This window comes from Podarcis filfolensis, assembly GCF_964270895.1.
Source record: "Podarcis filfolensis genome assembly, chromosome: 8".
Taxonomy (NCBI): Eukaryota; Metazoa; Chordata; class Lepidosauria; order Squamata; family Lacertidae; genus Podarcis; species Podarcis filfolensis.
Genome location: NC_139611.1, coordinates 63267198 through 63279869, shown reverse-complemented (window position 1 = coordinate 63279869; position 12672 = coordinate 63267198). Strand labels below are relative to the sequence as shown.

The window sequence follows — 12672 nt, the reverse complement described above, 5'->3', positions numbered from 1 at the left end:
AAGTGCTATTTTTTTGTTTTTTAGCACAGTGGATTATAAATTATCTTAAATTACATAAAACATTACAGGGTGGCTTTTTTTATTAGAAAGAGGCTTTGAAACAGATGCTTTGGGAGAAAGGTTGATATAAAAACGATTAGGTTTGGGGTTACATTTGAATGTGAAATTATTAGACATATTGGTGAGCTTCAGGCTACCTTAAATTTTGATGTCGTTTATATGAATTGTTAATTTCACAGGAAAACAGAAATTTTGTGGCATGGGTTCTTTTAGGTGTTACATATGTATTTTTATAAGGAATATAAACAGGGCTTTTTTAGCCGGAACTCACTGGAACTCAGTTCCAGCACCTCTCAGGTGGGAGCCGTTGTCACCGTAAGAGAACAAGGGAGGTGTTCATGGTGAGTTCAGGCACCTCTTTTTCTAGAAAACAAGCACTGAATATAAGAACATAATTTGTCTATCACCCAGAATTACTGCATAGATGGCACCCCCTGTGTACTGCTCTGTAAGCTGCTGTATCTAATACTGCTTGCAACTAGATAGAACATGTCAATACTTGTTTATATTGATGCTGTGAGTTGCATACATATGCTAAAGTATTCAGATGTTAAGTGATTAGTTTTCATTAGGTTTCATTCAGTTCTCTAGTACCTAGTAATTGTGTTGCTATAATGAGTAAGCGAAATACTTACCATATTTTTCGCTCTATAGGACGCACTTTTTCCCCTCCAAAAATGAAGGGGAAATGTGTGTGCGTCCTACGGAGCAAATGCAGGCTCCCAGGCTTCAGCGATAGCAAGGCAAAGCATCCGAAGCCTGCGCTCCGGAGGCTTCGCGTTGCTTCGGCTGAAGCCAGGAGAGTCTGCTCTTTGAGGCTGGCGGTGGGAAAAGCAGCGCTTCCCCCATCGCCAGCCCCAGAGGATGGGGGGCAGCGGGGAGGCGCGCGACGCCTTCCCGCTACTCTCCAACCCTCCTGTGGGCTTTTGCGGGAGATGGGGGAATTCCCCCACCTCCCGCAAAAGCAGGCAAAAGCTGCGCGCTCTTTAAAGGGGCTCCGTGGCTTCTGCTGGCTTTTCTAGGAGGTGGGGGAATTCCCCCACCTACTAGAAAAGCCCGCAGGAGCCGCGCACCCTTTAAAGAGCGAGCGGCTCTTGGGGGCTTTTCCCCAAGGAGGGAGAAGGGACTGACTGGCCGAGTCAGTCCCTTCTCCCTCCTGCGGGCTTTTGCGGGAGATGGGGGAATTCCCCCACCTCCCGCAAAAGCCGGCAAAAGCCGTGCGCTCTTTAAAGGGACTGCGCGGCATTGCTGGCTTTTCTAGGAGGTGGGGGAATTCCCCCACCTCACAGAAAAGCCTGCAAGAGCCGCGCAGCCTTTAAAGAGTGCGCAGCTCTTGGGGGCTTTTCCCCAAGGAGGGAGAAGGGACTGACTGGCCGAGTCAGTCCCTTCTCCCTCCTGCGGGCTTTTGCGGGAGATGGGGGAATTCCCCCACCTCCCGCAGAAGCAGGCAAAAGCCGTGCGCTCTTTAAAGGGGCTCCACGGCTTCTCCCTCCTGGTCGAAAAGCCCGCAGGAGTCACGCGGGGCTGCTGTGGGCTTTTGCGGGAGGTGGGGGAATTCCGCCACCTCCCGCAAAAGCAGGGAGAAGGTCTTGGAGTAGCGCACAGGCTGTGTGCAGCCCGTCCGCTGCTCCCAGAGCTGCGGGGGGGGGGGGAATCATATTTTTTCCTTGATTTCCCCCCCTGAAAACTAGGTGCGTCGTATGGTCCGGTGCGTCCAATCGTGCGAAAAATACGGTACTTATGAGGACAATCAAAGTACTTCAAGTTTCTAGAATACCATGGCAGTATATTAATTGATCAGTTTCCACTATGTTTATTAAGAGAATTATCACTTAAAACTCAGAAGCAAAATTTCCTCCCACTTGTGCAATTGGCAAACAAACTTTATTGTAGTATTAAGATAGGAGATGAAGACACATCATGGACCCCACAGAGCCTGGCTAAAAGATGGATCTCACAGAATGGAGTTTGCTGAACATATCATGAGCTTCCAATATGAAGGCCACCAGAATTTTGGGATTTTGCTGTGGATGACACCAAATATGAAAATCCTGCATCTGATGAGGAAGCTCAATGCGGAGAACAATTTGACAACATATTTGAAGGAGCTGGTTCTTCAACAGAACCCCATTTGATAGCTCAAGGTGAGCTGAATGATCTTGTTCATAATCTTAATCTGTCAAAGGCTTTTATCCACAAGATCACAAGGATGAAATCTCCACAAAAAAATCTTATTTCAGAAAATGACGGGACAGAGCCTAGGGCTTGCTGACCAGAAGGTTGGCAGTTCGAATCCCTGCAACGGAGTGAGCTCCCGTTGCTCAGTCCCTGCTCCTGCCAACGTAGCAGTTTGAAAGCATGAAGTGCAAGTAGATAAATAGGTACCGCTCCGGCGGGAAGGTAAACGCTGCTCTGGTTTGCCAGAAGCGGCTTAGTCATGCTGGCCACATAAAGCGAGATGAGCGCCGCAACCCCAGAGTCATCCGTGACTGGACTTAACTGTCCCTTTACCTTTACCTAATGCAAGCATTGGGACAGCAGCATAATCTGGACAACGGGTGTTTGTCCATTTATTCCTCCAAACTCAGTTTGAAAGCAGTGTTGCTCCACTTTGGCAATAGATACCCTCCTGTCTAGCTTATGCCATCCATAAATTGTATGACAACATGTGATTTCTTCCAGAACACATTCATTTTAATAACTACGCTTGGCACATCTGCAATGTTCTGAAAGTTATTGCATTCCTCCTTGGTTTACAAGAGGGATACACAAAATACTGTTTTCTTTCTGAGTGGGACAGCTAAGCTGGAGCACATCATTATGTTTAGAAACACTGGCCACAACGTCAAGCATTAATACCAGATCAAACTAATATTGCCAATGAACCACTGGAAGGGATTACTTTTCCTTTCCCTTCAAGGAAGGGATAATTGTGGGCCCACAAATCAGGGAAATAATGAAAGACGATATATTTGATGATAGGTTCAATGAAGTTGAAGGCAGACTGTGGAAAGCATTTAAATCCATCGTTACAAATTTTCTTGGAATTATTAAGGCCAAAAACTATGAAACAATTACCAGTGACCTTCTAGAAGCTTGTAAAGTTATGGGATGTAATATGACTCAGGAAATTGATTTCTTTGATACACTTCTCCCAGCTTGGGTGCCTTCCACCCAATTGGGGTACTGTTAGCGACAAACAAGGTGAGTGGTTTCACCAATATATTTCTGCCATGGAAAAGAGGTGCCATCACAGGCTTGCGGATTTCTGCTGGTTCAGAAGAAAATATAGACATAAAACAACAACAAAATTCCAGGCATGTTCACAATGTAATAAAGACTCCTATTCACAGGATTTTTGCCTTGCTTAGTTAAAAAAATAAATTCTGTAGCAAAATAATAGGGGTGACAGAGAATTCAAAGTCATTTCAAAGTTGAGCACTCTATTCTGTATAAAACACTATATTTTTGTATTCCACGACTTTTTCTGCTTTTTTTGTCACAGTGTTTAGTGCTGTAATATTATACTTTATTTATTATTATTGTACTCCTGTGCCTAGACTGTGTGTGTTTGTGTTTTTTTGCTGTAAATTGCTTTAAGCACAGACGTATTTGTGGGAAATGTGGTATGTAAATAAACTGACTATGACAAAAAAAAAAGGCCACTCCATAACACAGTGGCTAAGAGACTGAGCTGCAAATGAGAAAATCCCCAATTCAAATCTTGCCTAGATTACAGGCTTTGCCCTTTGGTTCACTGCCTACTGTTCAGTTGCAAAAAATTGGTAATCCCTTCCCGGGATCTACAATGGTTCCCAATTCCTTTTTACCCCCCACCCCCTTCTGCTCCCATCTGAGCATCAAAATCAGAGGGAGTGTGCAAAAGTGGTATCTGAGGCAGCCTCCTCCTTCAGACATTGATGTTTAAAGGAGGAGACAAAGTGCTTCAAAAAGGGCTTTTGTAAAGGGCTTTGAGATAGCACACTTCCTTCAAATATTGGAGCAAGAAGGGCAGGGGAGTCCCCCTATGCCCTATCCACTTGTTTAAAAGAGAGGGGGGTACTGCTTCAAAGGGCGGTTTTGCACCCACATGCGAACAGGTTGACTTAAAGCTGCAAAGTGCTCTTTGAAACAGCCGCTCAACTCCTTTTAGCTTGTAGGTAGCAGCAGAGGTGAATAATTCCCCCCTTCCCCCCAGAAACTGATATAAAGTGCCTGGGAAAGGAGGCAGCGGGGGGTTGATAACTTCATGGCTCCCAGGTTAGGAACCACTGATCTACTCTACTGACCTGGAAGCAATGGAGTGCAGATTTGGCTCCCCAACCCTCTCCACTTCCTTAGGCAGGAGGAAGAAAACGGAAGCATTCAGACCAGAGACTTGTTTGGAAATGGCAAGCCTCTCTCTGCCTCACAATAGATGGCTCACTATTGCTAGGGGTTCAGGAGGAGATTGGTCAGTGGTTGATTGCAAACTGGTGGTTTCCGAGATTTCCGGATAGATTACCTGGTACTCACAAGTCCCTAACCCTATCTAAAAATGAATGCCTACAGAGTTATCCCTTCCCCCAGATCTGGAGTAAGGCTGCTAACTAATATTGCCCTATCTGTTGTAATGATTACAAAGGCTACTGGAAGGTACTGACCTGTAGAGTCAGGGAAATGGAAAACTGGATGGCTAAGAAAATGGAATGGAGTATTGTGCAGAAGGGCATGATTTGCTGACTTGGAACTGTGAACAGGAGCGCTAGGCATGGCAATATTCTGTGGCCTGTCCCTCTGCAAATCAGCTACTGAAGGAGAGAGAAACAACTTCAGGTCCTGCTTGTAAACTTCCCAGGAGCACACAGCTAGCCACTGCTGGAAACGAATTTGCTGGGCTAGATGGATTCAGATCAATCTTGTTAAGAAACTTGGACATTCTAAAGCACTTTTTAAAGATAAGCACACTCTTATTGTTTCAGCAGCGTATGTGAATTCCAAATTGCAAGGGGTCACTCTTTTTTTTTTAAGGAAAAAAAGTGACAAGCATCGAGGAGGGTAGCAGCAAATTGCGATCAATTTGTGAATGACATTGAAGAGCAAAAGAGACAGCTAAGCTGCCAGTGGGCTGCCCCACTTAAGACTGCGGGGCGGGGGGAAGCGCACACAACTGAAAACTCCTCCAAGCACTCACATTTCTTACTTGCAGAAAACCAGCATGTCATGATGAAAGCTAGGACATAACCCTCATCCCTGGACCTAGTTCTTTATCTGCATGGAAGAGATGGGGATGCCTTCCATCACCTGAGTCCCCATCTGCTGTCTCAGATGGTGCAGCCCAGTCACAAACTTACTTTGTATTGTTTGTAAGAATTATGCCTTTGAAGGGAGGAAGGAAGCCCAAGCTGAACCATCAAGTCACACCCAAATTTTATTCTGCAGCGGTCATTTCGTATAAAGGGGAAGGAGGGATCATGCACAATCTTCCACATAGGGACCACCAAAAAATAAGTTAGTCGAGTGACATTTTATCCAGAATGATAAAAAGGTTTGCTGAAAGGTTTTGCTGCTGCTTGTTGCTGCTGATTTTTCAAGGGGCTTACTATGCTATCTTTACCAGTAATGGAAAGACATCCCCTGCACCTAACAGGCAGTGCTGTATATTGCAGGCATTTAAAATATATGCTACAGGTGTCATTATGGGTGTTCTATTCTAGGAAAAATTGTGACAGCAAGGAAAGGAGTGGTTTAAATAGGCTTTCAAAGGCAACACGCCTTATGGACACACAACGGCACAAGCGGAATCAGGCACCACACACAACTAGCATATTTGTTTTTGGAACAGAAAAGAGTAATTACCGGTAATCCTACATAGCGATAGCGAAGTCATTCTCTGCGTATGGTTCATTTTATAGCCAAAACGGCGCCAACGGGCTTAGGGAACTCAAACGTTTGCAGAAGTACCCCACCCCAAAAATGGAGGCAGAAAACCCCCAAATGAAGACTGAGCATTCTTAAGAGTGCGCGGAATTCTGGCAGGTTGTTAGAGGAGGAAATGGAAAAAGGAGGGAGGTGAATGGAGCATCTGAAGACAGGGCATGGCCGGAAGGCTGGCCATCATCCCAAACAGGTGGAGGACCCCATGCCACAACAATTGGCTGTAGAAAAAAGAATTAGCACCCCTGTTAGATGGCTCGGGTCATCATTACTATCACAAAGAAGAAGAGTCAATTTAATTTTAATCTTAATGTTAGGAACATGAGAAGCTACCTTATACTGAATCAGACCATTGGTCTACCTAGTATTGCCTGCACTGACAGTCAACAGCTCAAGAAGGGTTCAGATCTTTCCTAGCCCTGCCTGGAGATCCCGGGGATCAAACCAGGGACTTTCTGCATGCAAAGCAGATGCTCTACCACTGAGCTACAGCCCTTTCCTCATGGCCATTTCATTATCACTTGTCAGGTGGAACAAATGGCAGGGAAGACAGGGATGTTTATGATTTCCACTTTCAACTCACTGGGAAACTGAAGCATGAAAATATTTATATTTCTTCAAATAAAAAAGTTAATTTGGTCAAAGCTTTTCGTAATTGACTGCATAAACATATCCAGTGTCTGTGACTGAGCCCAGAAACGATTAAGGAAATGCAGCTCTGAATCACTACCACTACCATACCTGACCAGCAGATGCAGGCACAACCCAACGTCCCTTGAAATGTTAGGAATATGCCAGTTCCCCAAAAATTGAGCACAGAAGACACATCTCCAAATCACAGTATTTAAGTAGCTCTATTCGGGGATTTTGATCTGTATAGACCAGATATGAGGAACCCCAGGCCATATACAGTGGTATCTCGGGTTACGAACTTAATTCGTTCCAGAGGTCCGTTCTTAAGCCGAAACCGTTTTTAACCTGAGGCGCGCTTTCGCTAATGGGGCCTCCCGCTGCCGCCGCGCAATTTCCATTCTCATCCTGGGGCAAAGTTCTCAATCCGAGGTACTACTTCCGGGTTAGCGGAGTTTGTAACCCAAAGTGTTTGTAACCTGAAGCGTTTTGTAACCCGAGGTACCACTGTATGCCCTCCCTCATGACTGCAAATAAAGCATTCCCTGTCATGACAGTTTGACCTCTAACAAGTATAAAGTTGAAAAACAGCAGCAGCTATTATCATAGCATTTGCCATGCTCTCTACTCAATATTCAAGTGCCGAGATGAAGAAGCAAGTACTCCTCCCTCCGAGCCTGACATTGCTAGACTACAACACCCATCATCCCTGACCATTGGCCATGTTGGCTGTGGCTGTTAGGAGTCAAAGTCCAAGAACATCTAGAGCATCTCCATCCCTGGTATACGAAGTAACATAAGAAGCTGCCTTATACCAAGCCGAACAATTTGTCTATATAGCCCAGTCTTGTCCACCCTGACTGTTTGTTGCTGTTCAGTATCTCTGGGAAACAAGATGATTACAATCGTTTGACAGAAGTGAACCCTCAAATAGGGCTCAAAACATACCACCAGCAGCCCATCCACTAATTAATATTCCATCAGAATTTGGGGGAAAGGGGAAGAGTGAATGTTCTGGGAGCATCTAGTAACTATGACCACATCCACACTATTCGTTTAAAAAAAAATCACACACCATACCTTTAAGCACACTCAAAACACAAATAATTTCCTTCAAATAATTTTGGACATTGTAGTTCACCCCTGAAAGAGTCACAGTTCCCAGCAAGCCTTAACAAATGACAGTGCCCAGAATTCTTTGAGGGAATAACTCAACTCTCAGCACTTTTAACAAACTACATTTCCCATAATTCATTGCTTTAGACAGAAGCAGCTGTGAACTGGCTAAGAAACATGGAAGGGGTAGAATTGGGTGCTCTATATTGCACACTGTTCATTATTATTGCGCATCAGTATGAATTGTACTTTAAGAGTACAACAGCTCTCCCTCCATCCACCACTGACATGTGGTCCCTGACAGATTACCTCTGAGGGAATATGGCCCTTGATAAGGGTAACCCACCCCTGCAGCAGGGCATGAGAATCATATAATATTTTAAAATGCTGCTTCCTTAGCGGAGCAGTGCTTTGTGATTTCTTGATAGTTTCCTCTTTGAAACCAGAAGTGAGCGAGGTGTTATTCTCCAGATGTTGTTGTCCATTGCCACTGGCCATGCTGGCTGAGGCTGATGGGAAATTGAGTCCCAGAACATCCAGAAGGCTACATCTCTGTTCTGAGCAGTTCTCTAATATTTCATCAGAACTTTCAGAGGAATTTGCCTTACAGCCCACTCCTATTCAGAAGCAGAGTAAGTCTGCAGAGTTCAATGAGATTTGCATATAGGATTGTCTCTTTTATTTTGTTTCTCTGACCCTGATCTTTCTCTCTCCAACTTTTCAGTTGGGGAAGGGAAGCAGCTCAGTGGTGGTAGAACATCTATTTTGAATACAGAAAGTCGCCCCAATGGCATCTCCGGGTGGGGCTGGGAAGTGCCCCATCTGAAACCCTGCTGAGCCGCTGTCAGTCAACGTGGACAATCCTGAATTAGAGAGGTCAGTGGTCTGACTCGGTAGGTGGCAGCTTCCGACGTTCCTAGGTCTCTTAGGCTGCTCCTTAGCCTTGCGTAGATGGACTGTGATATTTTTGCAAAGCATCGTGCAGCTTCTATTAAAACTTTAGGCAACTTACAAAAACAAGTAAGACTAGTGCAACCATTTTTAAAAACAGCCGGCTCATTTAAAAAGGGGGGGGGGGAGAGAAGAGAGAGAGTGTTCCAATGGCAGTATGAGTACCTATGTCTCCGTGTATGTGTGTGTGTATTTTGTCCGCCTGTCATCAAAAACTTCTGCCGGACACTGCAGCCGCTCTCCTGGTCACGTACGCTTCTCTTTCCTGCCTCTCCCGTCCCTACACAAAAGGAGCCCCTGCCCCTGAAGTGACCCCGGCTCCTTATAATCCTGCCCCGATGCACCTCGCGCGCTCCAGCCCAGAATCAGGGGACCCCCCGGAGCACCCCCAGACCAGACCAGGGCGATCGGCGCAGGAGCCCAATCTCCCTCTCCGAGAAACCCCTCTCTCTTGGAGAGCTGTGGGCTAAGAGATCCGAAGCGGAGGCGACGGGGGCGCGCGCCCGCTTGCCTTCCCGCGGACTTACTTTTATGCCTGCCGCTGCTCCAGCTCTGCTTGGCGATGCTGGGGCTCCGGATTATGGCCCGTCCGGCGGATTTGAGGGCGTCCATGCGCGCTGGATAAGGTGCCGAGGCCGCCCGGACGACGACGACGACGCGCTCGGGGCTTTGGAACCGCCTCCAGAAACTCTCTGAAAACTTTTCTTTCCCCTTTCCCTCTGCGCGCGCGGCCCGGCTCGCCCCTCCTTCCTGCCCGGCTTGCTCCTCCTTCGCCGGAGGGAGGCGAGGGATGAAGATCGCGGGGGGGGGGCGAGCGAGGGAGGCGGCCCGGATGCCGCCAGAGACCTCTCTCTTTCTCGGGGTTAAGAGGGCATTGCCAGCTGACGCGCAAAGCAGCCGCGCGCCGGTGCCAGGCGGGGAAAGGCATCTCTCGCGCCGGGCCTGCTGCGCCAGCTCGGAGAGGAGGGAGGGGGCGGGAACAGGTCCAACAGGCGATCTTCGCTCTCCGGGGCCTCCTCGCAACCTGTGGCCGCTCCTGTCATCATCCCAGGGCAGATGGCCGCCTTTTCGAAACTTCCGCTGCTCCCGTGCCTTTAATAATAGCGTTGCCAGCAGCTGAGCGAAACGCGCACAGCGAGGGCGCGCGCGGAGTTGGGCCTACTCTGCCCCGCTGGATTCTCGCAGGGCGTCAGCGAGGCGGCGGGTTTCTTTCCCACTTCAGCCGTTAAAGCAGCACCGCAGTGGTGACTAAAAAGCTGGGTCGGTGCGGGCGAGGAGGCTATCCAAATGCCCCGAAAAATATCACAAAGTACCAAAAAATATTACAACATCCCGAGCAAGTTTTGCATTCATGAGAATGCCTCTAATGGTAAAATTGTATTCGGAAAGTTTAATAAAATTCCGACAAAAAGCCTGAAGATAATTTGTACCTTTGCCATAAATTGCATCTGTTGCTATGTACACAATACTTTCCCCCTTAAAAGGTTGTTTCCAGTCCATTTTACCATATTTACTGCATTAATTTGATGCATTAATTGCCCTTAACACTTCATTCTTAGGGACAATATTTGAGCCTTTGGAAATGAGTAAAACATTAATCAAGAATATAAGAGATAATCCCTATATAAAATAACAGTGTTATGAGTTGGGGAGGGCGGGAATAGGCAGTAGGCCGAGAGCCTTTTAATTTCTGGATCCAGCAAGTGTTAAAATCCAAGCAAGGATTCAAATTCCTGGAATAGCCAGGCTAGCTTCCTGGTGAAGTAATGGCCTAAGTATGGGTCATTAAGGTAACAAAGGAAGTAGGTCTGTGGCAGATGTAAAATGGGTGGGTCCCCCTTCCTTCAACTTGCTGGTACTGTAGTTAGAAAAACAAAGGCCAGAGTTGAGAGTTGAGATATGTGAGCTAGAAGCCAGAAGCAGCAGGCTGGGAACTTGGAAGACACAGAGCAATTCTTGATTTCTGCTTGAATCCAAGGTTGTGACTATGGGAGAAGCAAGACCCTTTGGGAATGTTAATGCTGTGAAAACCTTCATTGTTGACTCAAGTTGTAGATATGTGTAAATAAACCATAAAGATACTGCAGTCTCTGCTGTGCCTCATCTTGCACCACTGGGAGATTGGGGTGGTGTGCAACAATATTCAATATCCTATCGTGTATAATTTTTCTAGACTTATGCTACTTCAATCTATATTTCACCTAATAATGTGTGCAGATTAATTGCGGCTTCCACTTTGTTGTTCCAGTACAACAGGAATACACTCCGTTTCAATTTAATCATGTGTAAGCTGTACTCCCAATTCTTCTTATTCAGGTTTCTGTAGGAGGATCTGGTTTTTCCATTCCTGACATAGCCTGGGCTACTGCTAATGGCCCATTTTCTCAATATATTTCTGAAGTTCAACTCCTTTAAGACATTCATACAATATAACTATTATATAGAGATGGAGTGACTCTCCGATGAGGAAAGGCTGCAGCATTTGGCACTCTTTACTTTAGAACAAGGGCGAATAAGAGGCGACAAGATAGAAATTTATAAAATGATGCATCGCACTGAGAAAGTACATAGGGGAATTCCCCCCCCCCTTTCATAACACTAAAACTTTTGGACATCCAAGGAAGTTGAATGTTAAGAGGATTCAGGACAGATAAAGTACATAGTTAAACTGTGGAACTCCCTCCCTCAGGAAGCAGTGATGGTCACCCACTTGGATGGCTTTAAAAGAAGACTGGATAAACTCATGAAGGATAAGGCTATCCATGGCTATTGCCCATGATGGTTATGCTGCTTCCACGTTCAGAGGCAGAGGCGTAGCTAGGGGAGTGGGGCACACTGGGCGCCACACCACAGGGCCGGCAGTGCAGGGCCCGAGCCACACATCTCTCCTGGGAAACGGCAGCTGAGAGGGAGGCAGCAGGCAGACTCCCTGCAAGCAACGCGGGCCTGCAGGGTGCTGGAGTGGCTCGGGCACTGGGATTCCACGCCCCCTGCCCGCCCAAGCCGCTAGCTACACCACTGGAGCCAGTAATGCTTCTGAATGCCAGTTGCTGGAAACCACTGAAGGGAGATGGCTTTTGCGGATTTCCTATAGGTATCTAGTTGGCCGCCATGAGAACAGGATGCTGGATTAGATAGACCACTGGCCTGATCCAGGAAGCTCTTATGTTTTGGTAATCTTTTTTTTTTCCACCAAGACTGAGTCCTAGTATTGTGTGAGCTTTGGGGAGCACATCCTAAAAAAACCCCCAAAAACCCGCACCAGAATTCTCCAGAATAGGTTTGCTCCTTGTATATCTTGCCTTTGTCCCAAGGAGATGAAGCTGCCATACATGACTCTACAGGCCACAGTGACACCATACATTTAAAGCCCTCTTATAATACTTTCAGCTGCCATGGCTTCCCACAAAGAATCACGGGAAGTGTAATTTAAGGGCGCTGGATTTTGTAACTCTGTGAGCAGTGCTTTAAATGTATGGTGTGGATGCAACCCCCACTCGTCTCCTGCCCCCTTTTGTCCTCACAACAACCATTTGAGGCTGGATTTAAAAAAAAATGGGAGAGAGAAGAGGGAAAATATTGACGCCCTCCAGGCTGCAGTTAGCTGGAATGCAGGTGGTGCATCTAGCAGACTTAATTAGATTAGACCCTGCTAGGAGCAAAATGTACCAGGTTGCACACTAAGGGCTGCTTAGGAAGGAGGAAACTAGAATAAATGGTCCTATTTTATATGAAAATGGATGGGGGTATGTGTGTGTGTGTGTGTGTGTGTGTGTGTGTGTGTGTGTGTGTTGTTCAAATCTATCCCCAGCTGTAAGCACAACACACTGTTCCCTCATAAGGTAGTGGCTAAACAAAAATGTTGCACACTAGATTTTGGATAGGTCACTCTGTCCTTATTTGGTCTCAACAAAGAAATGTCACACAAGTCTGCTACTGCCTCTCATATTTTGCAACCTTTTGGCCCTACTATTAAGGGTGTGGTTTGTTATGTACTGA

General features: G+C 46.4%; 1 protein-coding gene across 1 annotated transcript in view; it reads right to left on the bottom strand.

Moving 5' to 3' along the window:
* The window catches only part of LDLRAP1 (low density lipoprotein receptor adaptor protein 1), a 67030-nt gene extending 57593 nt beyond the window's left edge, over positions 1–9437 (bottom strand). Inside the window, exon 1 of the mRNA XM_083625591.1 lies at positions 9201–9437. Coding sequence (XP_083481717.1) covers positions 9201–9285 — 85 coding nt within the window. The 5' untranslated portion in view covers positions 9286–9437. The remainder of the gene's footprint in view (positions 1–9200) is intronic.
* Between the last annotated feature and the right edge of the window lie 3235 nt (positions 9438–12672).